This window comes from Triturus cristatus, chromosome 4_2, assembly GCF_964204655.1.
Source record: "Triturus cristatus chromosome 4_2, aTriCri1.1, whole genome shotgun sequence".
NCBI lineage: Eukaryota > Metazoa > Chordata > Amphibia > Caudata > Salamandridae > Triturus > Triturus cristatus.
In genome coordinates this window covers 806,471,114-806,491,694 of record NC_140586.1, presented here as the reverse complement: position 1 = coordinate 806,491,694, position 20,581 = coordinate 806,471,114, and the positions used below count along the sequence as shown (strand labels likewise).

Genomic DNA, 20,581 nt, shown 5'->3' with positions numbered 1-20,581 from the left:
GCCTGCAGCGCCCTGGGAAGACAATACCTGCAATAGGGCACAAAGCATGTTTGGGGAGATATGGTTAGTGCACGGCATTGCCGTAAAGTCATGTCTTCTAATGCAGAGACCCCCTTCATCTCAGTTTGAAAATGTGTTATTTATTGAACATGCAACAAGTCATGATCCGTTATTCCATGCATGTTTCTAGCATGTGCTTCTGCTCTGTAAAGTTAGTGAGCTACAGAGGACCTTGAACGTAAGACGGTCCGGGTACAGTCTTTACGCTCTGACAGAGGGCAAACAAACACATTCCCCGGCCTGTTGTGGATATTGAGACAGCTACGAGACAGCAGCATTCTCTAAGCATGGACATGTTCCGTTTATCTCTGAATGAATGAGTTGTACTTTAGCCCTCATGATGACCTCCTAAAAAGATTTGTTGTATACCCTTCTACTACCTGAGGTCGAAACACGTTGGTATATTCTAATGGGGGTCGGTTTAAAGTACCACCTCAAACTTATAATCACCAACTACGATTTGGAAAAGGATTTTCCACTTTGAAAAGGAATCAAAGAACTGTTTAACCTTCAGGATGATGTTGAGTGTGGGAATACACAAGTAGATATATAGCCCCATGTATACCTTAAGGGGTACAAAATTCTTTAGAGTGAGTTAGTATGGACTTCTTGTCAACAACTCACTAAGGTTCAGCAACAGAGTTTCCTTTAAATCGTAACGGTTTCACGTTTGTTTGTGTTGTGACATGCATGGATTACGTTTTCTTGTTTATATGTTGTGATTGTACCAGATGGACATGATTGAGATCAAGAAAAGTATATAAAAAACATTTGAGATAAATTCGTCAGCACACCAGATTGATGTGTGTGTTGTGCCTTTTTCGGACTAAAGGTTAATTAAGAGTGGGGTCTGTAAGTATTATGTTTGGAAATTGGATCCCTCCCCACTAATAGGCCTTACTGGATCAAACCCAGTTACGTTGCTAGTCTTCTCTGTAAATAGGTCATGAATTTATGATAACCAAGACCATGCAAAAACACATACAGCAATCGATTAGTGATTGTTTAGTTTAGGAGTTATTCCAGGGATGTCAAACACGGACCTTTCCCTTCATAATTATATTATACACACATTCAGGGCAAGCTCCATACTATATCCATTTTAGTTGGTCTGGCTGCACTTTGGTCCACATTCAGCACGCCATTATCGCTCACAGAACTCGTGAACGCATAAATGAATCTAAAAAATGACTTTGCTAACACAAGGTGACAGGTCTGCTACAGGCTCCATGCTGCCTTTCGAGGTCTGACAATGAATGTGCCAAATGAACATGTAGTCAAGTTGACATATTTTATACATGTTGGTTGATAGCGGTAATGTCTCATATTAAATGGAAAGTCACACAATGTATTTTAAACGTCAGTGGTCAGCCTTATATAAATGCCATGAATGGACCATTAAATGAGAGAGAATCCTTCCCAAGAAAGCAGATCAAGATGGGCACAGCCCCAGATTCAACACTAACCGAAGAAGGCTACAGCAATACTCTCCAAAGTATTTTGCCTTTACTGACTGGTGCTAGGTGTGTGTTCTCGCAAGGACAAAATCCCCTTGACCTTCTGCTTAACGTAGCTGGCAATCTATTCCAAACAGATAACAAACCCTGTCGTCCAAGGTATGCACACCACCTCGGAGACTTAAGAAATAGGCGTATTATTAATGTGCTAAAACTAGCATAGCGCTTAAAGTTAGCACAGTGAGGCGTTTAGGGCTACAAATTGTGATGTTACAATTTTTCTCTGTTGGTTTGGCGGATCATTAGGTGCTTAGCTACTTTTAATTCTGATCTTCTATGATGTTATCAAACAATATTGTGTGCACTAGATTCAAGCCTTTAAAATACCCATTTTAAAATAACAGTGGAAATGCACATTCCACTGCTAGTGATACTTGGGTGTGCAACTCATTAACGATCGATCGTTTGGATTACCACTGCGTCCCCGTTTATTCTTGCTCTGAAGCATTTTACCCTCCTGAAGTAGACCAAATGTCTCAATAGGCACGCACACTTGGATGATGACAAAAGCAGGAGGCGTGTTGGGGAAGGGACAGGGGTACCGCTTACATTCTCACCCGTCACTGCTGATGGCCACACATTTTTAAAAGGCATTTGATGGATCGATGTGGCTGTTTGGATTATTCTAAGACTTTGCGCAAACAACCAGGGCATATCACTCATAATCCACGTAACCCATCAACTCTGTACCCCTCCATTAGGTTTTCAGCTTACCAAGGTTGCCAGTCTTTCACAAATGGAGCACACTGATAAACGGGTGAGAAGGGGTTTGTAAGAAGCTGTTCAGTACCTACTATTAAATGATTTGGAAGCCAAGCACAAAGGCACTGAATCTGTTGTGTTCCTTGACAAGTGTTCTCTCTAACTTGTACAAGGGATAGAAGTGTGCCTGAACAACAGGACACCAGACATACAAGTTGCAGAGCCAGAATAGGCTCACACATTGTACATGACCCGAAATGCGAAGAAACTGTCCAGATACTCACCACTGTAGTCTTGTCCAGCATCCTCTTCGTTTGCAGCTCTCCTCGTGTCCAAGAGGAGCTTGATATTCACAATGACAGTCACCAGCAAAAACAAAACAGCTGCAGTCTAAGGGGGAAAAAGACCAAGAAAAGGTAACCATCAGTTAAAGATGTTAATGTGTTCCAGGTATCTGCCCAGAACAAAAGCAGAAAAACACTTTCATATTTAAATAGGGAGAAGCGCAAGAGCCGATGTCGGCACATGCAAAGGCGGAGTGGTATGGATGTGAGAGAGTTTGAGAGAGAGATGCTCCTAGGTAGGAGAGAAAAACAGACCAGGAATGAAAGGGTCAAGGAATCAAACACACAAAAAAGTTAATGTAGTACAGGCACAATTAGTCTGTATGTAGATATCAAGGGCACACTAGAGAGTTTACCACATTTGGAGAGTTTTACACATATTTTAATAATGCAGGCATGGGGGGGTGAGAGGATGGAACACAGATGTGTTAGAGGCAAGATGCATGTGGCACACCGGTGGTATTAGACAGGTGGGATAAGGAGGACTGGGACAGCTTTTGAAGAAGAAACAGGCACGTCTAGGCTATTTGGAGGCCAAGGACAAGTATGGTGTAATTTTTAAGAAGCAAATGGAGATAACTGGATCAGACACATCGGGGTAGAGGGTGGAAACTGTGAAACTATCATAAATGTCAGGAGAACAAAGGAATCTAGGAGCAGGCCTAGAAGAATCCTGAAAGTGTTACTAGACATGTAGGTTGTGTGACTCGAATAATCAATTTGACCCAACTGTATCCCACTAGTCCCATAAACTGCTCTTATACTGTGTGATCCTCATTAAATATTTTATTTCACAGTGGCCTTTTTCTTCAATAATCACATATGAGAGCACCTTCAAATATAAGACGACAGCATGACTGCTGAGCAAAAGCTCTTTTGTTTGATTTAATAGGCTAAATGTTTACTCCATAATAAAAATCGAGCCCACATAAGGTAACACTTGACCCCGTACTTGACTCTTACTTCCCTAATAGCATTGTCATCAGGGAAGGGACAGGATTGTTTTAAAACTCTCACTTTTAATATATTAAAAATCACGATGTGGTAGCCCACTGTCATGTACAAACCGTGCACTTCCACTGAAATGGCCACAAACCACCCCATTGACATGCAGTTTTACTGCTAAAACGATATAGTGTATAACCAATGTGTGGAAACCGGGTTTCAGGAAATATTTATCATTTGCACCAAGTAAAGCATTTGATTTGATTTTAATCCCATTAAAATCTTTGTTTCTATCAACAGTTAAAAACTTCTCAAAAATGCTTTCCTAACTGCTAAAATATATTTTGAAATGGTTGCAAGGTTCATTTAGAAGCTATTTAAATGTTGTGTTAGAAAAAAAACGACATCCTAAAGCCTTTCATTTTACACTGCCTGTACACCAGCACAATCGTCAAACATTTCACTTTGCTTTTTTTTGATTTTGTGAATACCAATCTCCAAGATGAAATAAGCACCAGTTTGTAAGAGGACATAAGCTGACATGTGACATCTGTCTTTCAGCACAGCAAATCTGACCAGATAAAAACCAAGATTTAAAGGCATCTTTATTGAGCTTTGACGTTCAGAACACCTGCTCTTTGTCAGGAGCTCGCACTAGAGACCCACCCAGAGGCCCAAAAACATAGCTCACCCTGATAACATTTGACTAGCCAATGCGAATGAGAGAGTAGATTTCTTGGGGCCTGAGGAGGGTGACATCAAGACTGAGGAATCAACACAAGGCTCTTGATGTGCATCGGGGTGCAGGAATTAGAAGGTTGCGGGTAGGTGCGGGGGGAATTAGAGGAGATGAATGCCACAGCTGCACACGTGATTCAATAGGAGACAAAATAGGGCACCTGTAGATCCAGAGATAAGACATGTACAAGTTATTTGGGAGAGTCAGATAGAGGACAATATGAAGATGTGCAAAGAAAGTCTGAATCGCCGGAAAGGATGTTAGAAATGGGCACTCCCATTTCCACTCAGAAGTAAAGCGCAGAGTTCATCTCAAGGAAAGTTATTAGCTAATAAATACCTTCTTGGGGTGGCAGAAGAAAATAGCATTGGGGTTCAAGGTTTCATACTGCGAGAGCATAAAAAGGGAATATAGAAGAAAAGAAAGAGGGAAAGAAAATAAAGGAGAGGGAGAGGTACAGAGAGGGAGAGCAAAAGATCTGTTTTCAGCCTAAAGCAGATAACAGTTCACCAATTCTTCTTTTGGTTCTATTCTCTCTGCATTCACTCCATGTCCTAAATAAGTCCTATCTCCACACCCAAATTTACACTTTCCAATTTTACAGTCAGGCCATACTTTCTGAATTTTCCTAGTACAATCCTCGCCCTCATGTTGTGATCTGGTGTTTTCACACACCAACACATCATCCTGATAACAGAATACACCAGGTATGGATCCTAGCATAGCGAACATGCCTCTTTGGAATACTGATGCTGCTGAAAATAACCGGAAGGGCATACACTTGAATTTGTATACTCCCATGGCTGCAGAGAATGCTATCGGGTATTATGACAGCATTAATTGATCGTATGCTAAGGCTAAGTCAAGGATCGAAAAGAATGGGTCTCAAGCTAATGTAGTTAACATCAAGGATGTTAACTAATGGAACCTATCAACAATCGCCTCTCTTAGAGCCCTCAAATCAAATCACAATCATAATCTATCATCATATTTATTTGCCACTCCAATTGGTACCAGTCGCTAAATGGCTTCTTCCGGTTCTATGATGCCTATTCTACAGAGTTTTTCCAATTCTTCTTTTACAGAACTTAGCATAGATATGGGCAACATTTTAACTTTTGAAGCTACAGGAAAAGCTCCTTCTATTATTTTAACTTGTGTACGTATGTTTTGAGGCAACCAAGATTCTTACTAAATACTTCTGGGAACTCCTTTTCAAAATGTGTGTGTTCCTGAATAGCTTGAACTTTAATGAGGCCACGCATTAGGGGCCAAATAAACTCCTAAGTCTTTTTACACTCGCCAACCTACGATGTTGCCCCTTTTGTCGACACAGTTTTGAAATCGAAAACCTATTCTTGTATTCGATTATTTCCTGAAAGTACACTTTCTTTAATGGGCTGACCTCTATATCGTCCTGGCTGTATGTCCAGCCGATGGAGTTTCACACATGCATTAAACAAATCCCTATAAACTTTTTTTCTGAAATCATCAATAAACAGCATAAATCAAATATGGCTTCAACTTCTAGGTCATCTATTTTTATCATGTTTTTCAGATTACCTGCATCTCTGTCACTCATTTGTAAAACTATTTAATCACAAATGTTTCTTACCATACCACATTTTTTACATATAGTCTTCAAGGCAGTACGCTCTTTTGAAAGGACTATGTGCCCTACCTGGCCACATCGATAAAAGCGTTCCTTGAATATATATTAATTTCCTTTGTAGGTTTCATTCTTTTTGTCATTGACAACATTTACTACTAATTTGTCAGCAATTTCTTAACTCTCTTTTGTTTCGTATTTCTTTTGCACACAGGATATGCTTGACTCTTTTAGCAACAATACTTCACCCAGTGGAGGGTTGTCTTTTAACCATTACCCCTCCCTTATTCCATCTATATTGCAGGTAAGTACACATTGATGTCGTTCATCATTCACTGCACCTAAATTACATGTCCCTGCTAATATTCTCAATGCAGAGGCAAATTCTTAAACTGTCTCACCCTCCTTTTATGATCTTCTATAAGAGTGGTATCATTCTATGATTGTACTAATTTGTGGGAGAAATGGTTATCCAATTATTTTGTACAAACTTCAAAAGCATTTGCACCATCCCCACTTAAGTCAGGTAGGTGTTTTAAAATATCTTGCCCCTCTGCTCCCAATAAGTGCTACTTTTCTTTCCAATACTAAATTTGGTCTGCACTCAGACACAAAGGTGTTAAACAATTTTTGTCCATTTTCTCCATCTCATAAGACGCTCACCCGGACTGGACTGAAAGAATTGTGGCGAAATTACCATCTGCATTACCCTTATCAAGTTATCAGAGCATAGAATAAAATAGTAAATAGGAACAGTTGTATACCGTTGATAGTTAATCCCACTCTTGTATACTTTTTTTTTTCTCTTAAAGTTGATATAAGCAGTGTGTGGACCACTATTCGTGTGACATCCCACTAGGAGTGTGCGGATCACTGGTGAAGTAAATTTTTTAATGTATTTTCCTTTTTTTTATGCACAGATGGTGTTGGATCTCAGGGGAACCGAAAGAGAATCCCCTCATCTTAGAGTTTGAGATGGTCTCATGTAGTGTCCCTGGCACTTCAAACTCTTCACTGTAAAAACTATTTGTAAGTACTTTGTTAAGGTTTGTATTTTTGTAACCCAATGAGCTTCTTAAGCTGTACCTGTTCTAGCAGGAATAAATGTGGTCGCTCGCGGCTCGGATGCGATGTGCAGGCCGTCATTCACCTCAGCACACACATGCGAGCTTCTGTTCTTTCCATTCCGGCTGGTTTTATCACGCCACATACTGCCTTTTTCCAAGCTACAGTCTGTCAGAACAAGCGCAACAGTGTACTTGGGCATTTGTCAATAGTTATTAGACATGCCGGTGGTGGGGATTCATAACAAAACCCAAATTCAGCTTCTCTTTTCACTCCTTGCGGACTATGAATTCCTCTCTGTCAACAAGCACTAGTAAATTCTCCACTGTCATCCACTCCTTTAAAAGGTATTTGGTAAACTGATGAATTTAGGAGGAAACTTTTAATCAGTTGCTAGTAGTCCACTGTGATATCTGAATGTAGAGAAGTGTGTCACGTCAGTGTGACAGTTTCTCGTATCTGCCTTTGTTGAGAGTGTAGCACTCTAGATTCCGCCGTGTTGGGGTGTCAAAAGTCCTAAATCACCCTCATCGTCCGTGTGAGATGGCACCAAAAAGCACAGGAAAGTGCGTTGTAGGAAAGAACAAGCATTATTGGAGACACGTCAGCCACAGCTCAGCATAGCAACCGCAACGTCATTTGAACCCATTCCCCTCATACAGTAAGTAGTTAAGATATTGGTATGGGCTGATGGAATTCTACTCAATTCTCATTCCACATTTGCTTGACAAAACTTTTGTTAAGCGAGAGTTGCTCCAAAAAGGCAAGCCATTGGTCTAGCATCAATGATGTCCGATATAATTTGACAAAGATGTAACTTGTGAGCTCATTTTACAAACTCTTCATACTCCACAGGGCAGGCATGGCTTGGTAGTACTGTTGATCAAAATACAAAAATGTGGCTATTAAATATGCTTCCAGGCTTCACAGTATTCTGAAAGACGTTACTCTAAGTTATTGAAAAATGTTGTGTATGTTGCGGTACTCTGATCATTTCATATTCCTTACCATGTGCAAGCTGACCATTATTTATTACACAATGGTTCTGCATCTGCTCCACCGACTGTGCAATATACCAGTAAACCCTGATATGTTATGTGATTTGTATGACGCAGCTTATCACCCATGAAAGTATCCAGATGCTGGAGAAGGAACGTAGGCAGGGCTGAGTTCTTAGTTGAACAGCCAGGTCTTCAGTTTCTTTAAGCAGTTCAGCGTTCAGGAAGTTCACTCCAGTTCTTGGTGGGAATGAAGGAGAAGGTACACCCTCCTCACTTACAAACTTAGGTCATCAACAATATACCTTATTTAGCAATAGGACTGATGTTTGTCATTTCCGGAAACCTCAGCAGCAGGGTCTGAAGTTTCTCGGAGCAAATCTGCTCTCCTTCACGTCTGCTCTACTTTTCTAGAAAGCATGTCGGAAACAATGATGCAACAGATAGCCAATTAATAAAAACCGGCTGTGAACAGAACAGCTGTAGATTCTAGATTAGTGGGTCTTAACTTTTGACTTTAATAAACCCCCACTGAATCACTATTAGTAGGCAAGGACCCTGGCCTTTGCATTTTCCACACTTTAAACCTGAAAAAATTTGCAAATGTACAAAAATGAGCCTACATCAAAGAAACACACATCATGAAATATTTTCTTCAATTCCAAAATAAAAGATGCAAAAATTGATATTTTAATTTGAAGTTTGTTGGAGCATTTCAAAATTAGCTTTCAATTCTAAAATACAAAGTGAAAGGCTAGAGTTTAGCACATCACTTGTCTTTTTTGCCCCTAGTGCATCTTTTTTCTTTTTACAAAGTTTTATATAGCGCAATCTGGACCTGAAGGCATCGGGTATCAGAGCGCTTTACATAGCACCAGTTGCGTTACATGAGGACACATTCATTTTTAGGTCTCGGGACCATCCGGTCTGCCGAAGGCAGAACCGGAAGTCCGGAGATTTAATGTTTTGGAGAAGAGGGGCTTGAACCCGCCCCTCTTCTCTCCTCCATTGGCTGGCCTCTTAAATGCTGGCCAGCCATTGGAGAAGAGGCTTTGTCTCTCCGAACAGGCCCCGTCCTTTTCGGATTCGGGGGGGGGGGGGGGGGAAATGTTTTTTGCTACTTTTCTAATTATCTCCTCCAGCCAATGGCAAGAGGAGAGAAAAGAAAAACACGCCCCTGAATCTGAAACCGCCACTGCCTTTCTCCGAGGCATTTCTGCTTCGCCTCGGAGAAAGGCGGTGGTGTCTAGGGCGATTCCTGCCTGAATCGCGAGGGTATATAGCAAGTAAATTCAGCAAACCGAAAATTATTTTTTACTAACTCGTTAAAAAATTTGAAGATGTTCCTATTTTGTGACGTAGGGTTTACTATCTTTAACAAAACCGCCTCGCGTCGCTTAATAAAATAAAACAAAGTCTCTCTATGTAGGTCTGTTTTGCATTGGGGCAATTATGTCATTTAAACCATTCCCGAGAGGCTGCCAGAAAACTCCACAACTAGGAGGGCCCAATCCTTAATTGCAGCTTCATCTCAGAATTATGTAACCGGTCCTTAAAAACCGCGACAGCTTTCCCCGAAAGTACCCTATGCGGACCAACGCTGACTGAAAGATTGCACTGGGGCATGCAAATATGCACTGCGGTACCCGGTCAGTGCAAATTGGGCACCCATCCTCTGGTTGTGGGGGGATGTCGCCGATGGATTCTCCCTGCCAGGACCGTGGCCAGATGCGGAGGTCGTCCACGGTGACCGGTTCGGGTAATGCAGGCATGAGTTACCAGGAGCCCGTCGCGGTGCGCAGCGGCGTCACTTAGCGGAACGGCGCAGACTCGGGGTTTCCAGTGACCTGCTGGCCCCCCACAGCTGCCTACTAATGGTCCAACCCGGCTTGGAAAACATTACAGATCAGCCCGGACACGGAGCCCGTGAAATGCTTTCTGGGCCTGGAACCCAGATACTGCTCGGCACACGCACCTGTGTTTTTTTCAGTCTGGCACTGAAGGGACCACTCAACACAGTGTGTAAGGGGATGGATACACATAGTAGTCTGAGGCCATCTGGGTCATAGTATTTCAACGGCAGACCGTGTCCACAATGGTTTAGGCCGCACGGACACCTTCCATAACAGTCACTTTCAGATCATATACATGGTTATCTCCGTCACTGGAAGTGACTGCACCCGGCTGGGCTCTCGTGCATCCACTGCTTGCCCTCGTGTGTCCTTTCACGCGCCAGTTTCTGGAGCGGCCCGTGTGAGGTATACCGCTACCTATAATTAGTAAATAATCAGCAGCGACTAGAACTGGCACATCTAAGTACTATAAAAAGATGTTATTAGCAGCAGTTCCCGCACCAACCTGTCGGGGCAAATACCCTGCACCTGGTCGCAGGGGAGCCGAGACTACCATATGATGCCAGGCTCATCGCAGCGCTGTCCTCCACCCCCTTGCATCCTCCATACCCAGGAGGGCCAAGCATGCCGTGCGTGACGGGAAAGCTGCAGCCAGTACCGGCCGGGACCTAAGGGGTTAAGCGTCTCTGCCGCTGGCTGCAATGAAATTAGGCCCGCCATGGCTCCGGTGTTTGCTCAACAGACCTCCAGCCTTTAACAGTTCACTAGAAGTTCACTCGGCTGAGATGCGGTGGGGGAGGTGCCCGTCACGCAGACTGCCAGAGGGCGCGCCCTTTTCTCATGCCCTGGGAACATCCAGCCGGACTGCCAGAATCAGCTGGCTGGAGGATAGCTGGAGGCAGCTGCTACGGGAGACACCCCCTTCCCAGACCGTACTACTCTGGAGGGGGCTGGGGAGGTGTGCCTGAAAGGCTGCGCGGCTTCTCGTGCTTAAAGTCCCTATATCACCCCGCAGAAGCCCAGGCTGTCCTCTCGCCCTGGAAAGGAGTGATGCAACTTCAAGCAGAGAAAGTTACAAAGAGCCGGAGTGAGGACAGGAATGCAGAGTGAGACGAGTGATGTCAGAGGGCCGAGACCATTGCATTTTTGCTATGTATGTAGCTGCTAAACTTTTTCTTGAATTCTGTCGCATTCCCAAAGAGCATGGGTGCCCATATTACATCGTATTTTCTTTCTTGAGCTGACCTGTAACACATCTCTGTATTATGTGGGTTGCAAACTAGTATTGTTTCGCTTCCGTTGGGACAGTTGGGGTAGCACACGTTTTTATTATTTGGAAATATAAAGGTTGGCGCTGAACCGAGTTGTGTACCGATGACAAGGACCCACATGCAGTATTCCAGCAGGAAGGTCCTTTTACTTTTTTGACCCTAATTTGTTCTTTTGCCCTCGTCATTGTTCAGTACATACGTTATTTGTCCTCAAAGTTGGGACTTATGCCCTTTAAAATCAGTAACTCATGTTCTCCTGGCCAGATCAGTAGGAAGTGGGCCTTGTTTCAGGAAGCTTTTTTATTTAACCCTTCTATTTGGTTATTCCAGTTTCTGTGGACTTTATTGTAAAAGCTATCTCTTTAAAAATATATATATTTCTGAAGTGTGTATTGCATCATAAGCAAACAAGGGAAGCTGAATGTTGTCCATCCACAAACTGATAGCCAGTACATTTGGATACTTTGTAGTATATATGTGTGAGTGGGTTGTGCTGTTAGATGTTGAGTATTTTGTTCTCCTACACATTTATTGTAGTTTTGGAGTGAGTTGTTTCTTATAGCTATGGCATATGGTAAGCAGCTCTCTGGTTTTCAGAACGAAAGATGGTGGTGTTCTGACACATTCTAACAATGTAATTTGTGGTGCATCTGTGATCGTCTAAAATTACTTATCAGTGACAAGCAGCAGTGTTTCTGTCCTCACCCGCCTTGAGTTGTGGGATGCATCCTTAAAAAGCCTTTGTCGCTCTTTTATAGCAGCTCCACATTGAACAGTATGTAGCAGCAGGGTGCACGGAGACAAGCACTTCAAAACCTGTTTTTCTTCAAAGCCATCCTGCTTATCTTGTTATTTATTAATTTACAGTGGAAAGTCAATGTTAATCTTCTTGCTTTTAGAATTCCACAGAGTGCTCGTGGATTCATGTTCACTCCCTCTATCCTCCATCACCTCTTTCCCCCCTCCCAATCAACCCCAACCAGATCGCCCTCACATCCAAACATGCTTTATTTAATCGCTCTACATAGTGCATCTTTTCGTCCCCCCCACCTCAGGAACCTGCAAGCACTTTTCCTTTTAAAAAATAGCAGAAGGACTACAATTTTACCTCACCTGTGTACACAGAATGACAGTGCTCCTCAGCAGAGAATTACAGAAGAGACAGTAAGAACATAAATAGAATGCAATGTTTAAAGTCAGCAGCATGTCCGTGGAGCTCTGTGTAAGTGTGTGGCTCTGTGTGTGTGTGGGAGTGTGTGTGTGTGTGTGTGTGTGTGTGTGTGTGTGTGTGTGTGTGTGTGTGTGTGTGTGTGGCTCTGTGTGTGTGTGTGGGAGTGTGTGTGTGTGTGTGTGTGTGTGTGTGTGTGTGTGTGTGTGTGTGTGTGTGTGTGTGTGTGTGTGTGTGTGTGTGTGTGTATATGTGTGTGCGTGGCTCTGTGTGGGTGGCTTTTTTTGTAGGTGGCTCTATGCGTGGGTGGCTCTGTCTGTGTGTGGGTAACTGTGTGTGTAGGTAGCTCTGTGTGGGTGGCTCTATTTGTGTGTTGGTTGCTCTATGTGAATAGCTCTGTGTATGTGGTTCAGTGTGTGGCTCTGTGAGTGGGTGCAAATGCAATAGGTCTCGCATTTGAGAGAGATTAAGCTATTGACATTGTAAATAACAATGCAGTTTCTTTAAATGTTTTAAAAACAAAAACAAACAAGAATAATGTCATGAGCAATGCCAATAGCTTTAACTTTAACAATGCCGAGACCATTGCATTGTAAATGCTTGTTGTTAGGTGCGGGGAGATTAAGTGATTTTCCCAGAATCACAGGATGTTCAGCGTCATTGCCGAGAATCAAACCCAGTTCCCCAAATTCGAGGTCGAATGCCCTAGCCGTTAGGCCAACTCCAACTTGTCAGTCCCAACACAGGGCTTCAATTGAGGCCACCCATTATCCATACAACGGTTTGTCGTATTTGTACTGCTCCCACAAATAGAGCTAAGTGTACCAACTTCATTTTTAGTCACCAATTGCAAAATCCTTCACATTTACAGTGCATTTTCAAATATTCAAATGTGTGTAAAGTTTAGTAATAGGTCAATCTTATTTAATTTCTCAAACAGTCAGGTGCAGCAGACCATCAGGTGAATGTGGACCACAGGATAACTGGCCTAGCAGTTAACAGCCCTGTGTTGAGACTATCCATGATGATCTTTACCACTACTCTCTAACAACGAGATCCTGAACCATGATCCATCAACCACTACTGTCTAAACAACGACCTGTCTAAACAACGACCTGTCTAAACAACGACCTGTCTAAACAACCTGCATGACGAGATTAGTTGTTTCTTTTGTTACAGTAAGTTAAGTCTGTCTGATTTGTTTTGTTTCATAGAACATAACATTTTGTAAAAGTGATTAACTTTTTCTAAGTTTATTTATGAAATCTTACTAATTAACGTATGTTGTTTAAATTTACCTTCTGAGACCAGTAGATGGCACTCTTGGATTGTTTATGACTGATATCTATAGGCAAGTGTATCGTGAATATGAGTTTCTGGGTGGCAAGGGTATTTTTAGGGTTTATGGTGGGTGTTTGGGTGGCAAGGGCATTTTTTACATTTTGGGTGGGAATGGGTTTTTGGGTGGCAAGGGTAATTTTAGAGTGGTTATGGGTTTTTGGGTGGCAAGTGTATTTTTAGGGTTGAGGGTGGGTGTGGGTTTTTGGGTGGCAAGTGTATTTTTAGGGTTGAGGGTGGGTATGGGTTTTTGGGTGGCAAGGGTAATTTTAGGGTTTAAGGTGGGTATGGGTTTGGGGGTGGAAAGGGAATTTTTACGGTTTAGGGTGGGTGTAGGATTTTGGGTGGCAAGGGTAATGTTAGGGTTTTGGGTGGTAATGGGTTTTTGGGTGGCAAGGGTAATTTTAGGGTGGGTATGGGTTTTTGAGCGGCAAGTGTATTTTTAGGGTTAAGGGTGGGTATGAGTTTTTGGGTGGCAAGGGTAATTTTAGGGTGGGCGGGGTTTTTGGGTGGCAAGGGTAATTTTAGGGTTTAAGGTAGGTATGAGTTTTTGGGATTGAAAGGGTATTTACAGGGTTTAGGGCGGGTGTTGGTTTTTGGGTGGAAAGGGAATTTTTAAGGTTTGGGGTGGGTGTAGGTTTTTGGTTGGAAAGGAAATTTATAACATTAAAAGTGAGTATAGGGGTGTGTGTATGTATATAAACAGACCCACACACACACATATATATATATATATATATATATATCTCTATCTATATACACACACACACACATATGTGTGTGTGCATATAGTGTTAATACTTATCAATATTAATTTTACAACGCATATGTCTTTAGCATGCATGCCTTTACCATGAAATGTAAGATTTTTACAGGTACATACAAACCCATTATATATATATATATATATATATATATATATATATATATATATATATATATATATATATATATATATTCCACAAACACCGTTGCTGCAACTCCTCTTCCACTGGAACAAACGGATGCAAACCACAAGATAAGTGCTAAATTTTTTAGTTTAATGCTGTTTTGCCACCATGACCGCCATGATGCATTTCGGCCTGCCTCGGCCTGGTTCACATGACGCGCATTAGGAGTCGCCAAAGTCTTTTTAAAGTGACCAGTACCTCTCACGTGATTAACATGGATATAGACAAAATACTGTTGTTCTAATTGTGTTAAAATAACACAAAAAATAAAAAAAATGTGCAAATCATGGTATACAAATAAATATATAAATATGTAAACATGTATTGATGTAAATTTATACCAAATTGATATCTTTGTGCAAATCAGCAGTCATAAATGTATATGAATATAAAAATATAAATACACGTGTATGGCATCACAAAACGAGAATATGTGGTTAAAATCCAAATTTCTTAAAAATAAGTATAAAACCCAAATGATGCAGAAATTACATAAAATTGTAATTAATAAAATCAAAGGTGTTAGTTACGATTTTTGTGTGGTTAATATTGTGATTATATAGGCAGTATGAGGATAATTTCACTATGTTCACTTAAATGTGTTTATCCAAGTTTTTGACTCCTATATATTACGCTGATAAAAATAGTATGCACATTGGTAGATATGGTCCGCATCATATTGTATTGTGTCCTGTCCTTTTCTAATAAAAAAGTGCTAAGTGCTACAGTATAAAAACCCAGTGTTACCATGGAACAAACCATGATCCTATAGTGAGAATTATAAAACGAGAGGGGGGGAGGGGACTGGGATCGTGGGAGTTAAATATTTATATTAAAAAAATATATATATATAGACCTGAGCTCAGCACCAGGCAGTGAGTTTGAAAACGATCAGGCTGCGACTAACCCTCGATTGGGGATTATGAAATTCTCACTGGCCTAGGAGGTAGACTGCCTGCGCCAAGATCGCAGACAAACCTTAAGGCCCGGGCTCCGAATCGCAGACAGGACAAAGACAAAGAGCAAACACCAAGCGCCGGGAACGCAGACGTTGCCACAAAAGCAAACAGCAACGGCAAGGTGAATCACAAAAAACCACAAATGAAATGGAATCGCAAATGAACCGTCCGACCAGTGAATCCCTTTCGATCATCAATCTTACTGATGTGCACCTCACCGCGAGTGAAACTAACATCTTGTCACTGGGGTTATCATATTGTCCTCCAAATACTTTTAACTATGCGTGTACTCGCATTGACTTCTATAAATATATTCGCAAACTCAAACTGCGCAAATTCCACTTATTGAACAAGACCAAACAAAATATAGGACAGAAACAAACTTTAATGTCCAGTTCCGGCTCGCCTTCAATTACTGTGGGCGAATATGAACTGCTTTGTGATCTGCAGGATCTGCATAGGGAAGGCACACTTGATGAGACAACCCCAGATATGGGTATCCAACCATGAGTAGACATGCCACGCCTAACGGGCTTTAAACCTAAGTCTACCTTTAATCCTATTTTGCTGCATTACAACATCGATGTGTATAATGATTTAGTGACTACCCAACTTAAGAGATTGCACACGGTAACCAAGCAGGCCCAAAACAAGTGTTGCAAACAAAACAACTGTTATGGGAGCCTGATGAAGAAGTTACAAAGCAGCAATAATGTGATAATACGACAATCGGACAAAGGGGGCAACATTGTGTTGTGGCCTAGGTCCATGTATATGGAAGAGGCGTTGCAACATTTGAGTGATCGGCAATGCTACAGACGCAGTGATTGGCAAACAGTTAAATTAGCCTGGAACAATTTTAACATCAAATTACTGTCCTGGAAGAGTGCGGGTTTATTGAGTAGTGATGAGTTTAAGTTCTTAAAAACTAATCATCCAGTTATTCCTGTTTTCTACTTGATCCCAAAGGTTCATAAAAATTTTAAAAACCCCAGGGAAGACCGATTATTTCGGCAAAGAACAGTATCATAGAGAACACTTCATGGTATATCGATTTTTTCTCCAGGAGCATGTCAAAAGGTTACCATCTTATTTACAGGATACAGGTGATTTTTAAAAAAAAGATAGAATCAGTATCTTGGCAGGATGACTATTTGTTGGTTACTTTGGATGTCACTGCTCTGTATACCAGCATACACCATCTAGATGGTATTAGAGCAGTGGAATACTTCTTACGAACCAGACCTGTGAATATGCTGCAACATAACAGACTGTTAGTGGATATGATTCACACTTGTCTACATCAGAATCACTTTCTGTTTCAAAGTCAGGTGTTTCAGCAGATGCGAGGCGTGGCTATGGGGGCTTGCTTCTCCCCTAGTTATGCTTGCCTTCATATGGGTGTATGGGAGGAGCAAGTCCTCAAGGCCCAGTTTGGGCACATCCTCACTAATCATATTGTAGCATGGCATCGCTACATTGATGATTTATTTTTCATTTGGCATGGATCAGAGTAATCAGCCAAGCTGTTTATTGAGGATAAAAATGTAAACACCCTTAACTTCGAATTCACAGGTATCGTGAGCAGTTCTTCTGGAAACTTTCTAGATGTAGAAGTGTACATCAGTAACAACAGCCAGAAGACTCGGTTACACCGCAAAACAACGGCGGGTAATACGGTTCTACATGCTACTAGTCACCATCCAGATCATCTGATACGCAGTATCCCCTATGGGGAGATGCTGCGCATCAGACGTATTTGTAGCATGGAATCGGAATGCAAAGTGGCACAGGTGTTAAGTAGGGAAAGGTTTTTGGACAGAGGTTATTCGGCTGAGGTGATTGATACAGCAGTCAGGAAAGCCAACTCCGTCCGCCGCTTATCAACACTAGGGTTTGCCAGTGATCAAACCAGCCCCCTGGTGTTGCCCATAGCAACCACAGAACCGCCCAGATTGATAACCACCTATAGTCGCCAACACAAACAACTGCGCATGATCTTTAACAAGAACTGGCCGGTTGTTCAGAATGACTATCATTGGTCATCTCTTAACAAAAAATCCAGAGATGACATTTCGCAGGGCGCGTTCTATGAACGACATGCTTGTTAAAAGCAGTCCTGAAATCTGTATCAACAGTACCTGGTTGCAAACTACCAAAAGTAATACAAAAAGAGTACAAAGTTCCTCTGGCCAGAAAAAATATATAAAGGTGGGGAAGGTTATATTATCAGTAGGATTGTCATGTGTCACGGAGGGGGGGAAACCCTTTGTTGGAACTAGGGCTCTCACACACCCAGCAAGTTAGGTGTCATGCTTCATCATTTGAGCCTGCCCCTCGTCAGGTCGGCGCTGCAATTCCTGACGGGCTCCCAATAATGGGGCTCTTTAGCGGGAATCTTCTGTTCCTGCCGAAGGGTGCTGTGGGGGTAAGGGGCCCTAGAATGTGTAGATGTGGTGAAAGAATTAAAATAGGTATTGTTTGTCCACGGAAAAATATTTATTAAAGTGGTAAACAGCCTAATTAAAATAAGTGAAAAATGAGGTGGGTATAGCCACTAGTGGTTATGTTGCTAGTTATGTATGCCCTACGCTCAAGAAGATCAACATGTTTCATGCCTAAATAGCCAACAAATGGTCACGGCAATTCATCAGTATCAAAAAAAAATATAAGAACTATCTACAGCAAAGGTGTGTGGATTCTACATACCTAATAGGTGCTCAGAAGTAACCTAAGATAAAAAGAATGGAAAAAAGAAGAAGAACACATGACAATATAGTACATAATAAATTGTACACACAAGACAAAATAAGCTAAGATCATCAAGAGACTGGTGGGAACATACTCCCAAATGGGTAGTGAATAGTCACTTGTGACGAGGCAAAACCAGAGACAGGACTGTGGGTAGAGATAGGGGAAAAGGTGAAGAACTCACCTATTGTACTGACAAGGCAATCTTGCAGCAGTGACCGGCGGATAAAAGGACTCCAACGTGGGTCCTGAGGTAGAAACCGGGAAGTGGGATATTTAAAAGTCATGAAACTCAAAACCCGTGCGTGACGTAGTCATCCCATGACCCCAAGGGGGTGAGTGAAGTTCCGGCAGGTAAAGGCAGCCCAATACCTCATAATGTACTACCATGGGCGGATCTGGTGTGCAGCCTATGGTGGCCCTCATGCCTAGGGGCTCAGGCGTGTCATCGCCCAAATGGTTAGAGGGCAAAGTTTCCATAACATAATGGAATCCTCATGGGGGGCGCTAGAGAGCGCGCGGCCAAGATGGCTGCATCCGAGTGAGGCTCCTGAGCACCGGAGCCGTTTTCCTGCGGTTATCCTGCCCGGAGTGTGCTGCGGGGCCGCCGCGACTGCCTGTCCCTGCCCGTGGGCTCCCGGCACCCGGTGGATCGAGCGGTGGCGGCGGGGGCGGCCTCAGCCTACGTGCCGCCCCCCTTGGGGATTTGACCGACGGACAGCGCAGAGAGTGCTGGAAGCGGCGTTCGGCCGCGCGCATCACCCCACGCCGCGGCCTGCCACGAGGCGGCTGGGCCGCACGCCCTGCAGCGAACCAGCGACGGGAGGACTGGGGACCTGTGAGGGGGTCCCCCCGGGGCGACGGCACGCTTGACACCTGCTGCGCTGCCGGCGCTGTGCTGACACCCCTCACGCCGTGCCTCTGCCAGTCTCGGGACATCGGGGGCCTAACGTGGTGGACAGAGGAGGACAACATTGTGGCTGGAGGCGCTGGGAGGGGATGTGACGCCCGCACCGCCCGGTGGCCTGGTGAGTGACCTGCTGTGAAGGACCCTTCTCTAGGCGTGGGGCCGGGGACGGGCCCCTGGCGAGCGCCCGACTGCTGTCTCCCGGAGACGAGGCGGACACCTGTGATGGCGGAGGCGGCCCTGGCGGCCTCGGTGTGACCCTGCTGCCCACGCCGGTGGATCGTGACTGGGGCGGGGCTCCTAGGGGACTGACCGCTAATCTGCTGCTGGACACGGGGAGGCGGCTGCTTCGAATCCGGCGGAGTGCGACCTGGCGCACTTGGACTACTGATTGTCTGCAGTTTGCGGTGCACTTCCCCTGCTGGCGACGCTGCCCTGCACCCTGACACTCTTGGTGCTGGACTGGCTCGTGGCGGCGGAGCTGGGACCCCCTTTGCTAACGGCGCCTGGTGGTGATTGGAGCCCCGACCGGTCTCGTGCATCACAGAGCCCTCTGAATGCCATCGGCGCAGCAACTGGCCATGGGGCGACTCCGGAACAAGCAGGCCGAGAACAGACTGAGGGTGGACGGCCCTGCTGCGACGGCGGAGCGCCCTGTAGCGATCGCGGCGCCGCCCGCATCGACCCTGGAGGCCAAAATGGACGCCATGTTGGCGGCGGTCGACCGCCTGAGTAACACACTGGAACAAACACGTACCTCACTGGAGTCCCGAATTGATAAAGTCACGGTGGACTTCACCCTGCTCCACGCCGATCATCGCCGACTGGCGGACACTGTTGCCGGCCACGGCCAGGCGCTACAAGATGTGCAGCCGATAGTGCGCAATCACTCCGCCACCTTGCAGGATCTGATCGACCGCGTTAACACCCTCGAAGACCGCGCGGAGGATGCGGAGGGCCGCTCTCGACGCCAGAACATACGCGTCGTGGGCCTGGCGGAGGGTGAAGAGGGTCGGCGACCCGAGCAGTTTGTTGAGGACTGGTTACGAGGTATCCTGCCCACAGGAACGCTCTCCCCGCAGTTCGTGGTGGAAAGGGCGCACAGGGTGCCGATGCGGAGGCCTGTCCCCGGGGCCCGGCCACGTCCGTTCCTATTTCGCCTCCTCAACTACCGGGACCGGGACGTGATTCTCCGGGAGACGCGGAAGATGGGAGCCCTTTCCATAGGGGGTGGCCCGGTGATGCTGTTCCCGGACTACACAGCGACTGTCCAGAGGCGGAGGAGCAACTACATGGAGGTGAAGCGCCGCCTCCGGGAGCTGCACGTCCCATACTCGCTGCTGTTCCCCTCACGTCTCCGGGTGGTCACGAAAGATGGGACGCGATTTTTCGATGCCCCGTCCGA

The 20,581-nt window shown here is 44.2% G+C and overlaps 1 protein-coding gene across 1 annotated transcript in view; it reads right to left on the bottom strand.

The window, feature by feature from the left end:
• Positions 1-20,581, bottom strand: part of POMGNT1 (protein O-linked mannose N-acetylglucosaminyltransferase 1 (beta 1,2-)) — a 344,012-nt gene that overhangs the window by 267,891 nt on the left and 55,540 nt on the right. Inside the window, exon 2 of the mRNA XM_085602754.1 lies at positions 2,564-2,669. Coding sequence (XP_085458880.1) covers positions 2,564-2,669 — 106 coding nt within the window. The remainder of the gene's footprint in view (positions 1-2,563; positions 2,670-20,581) is intronic.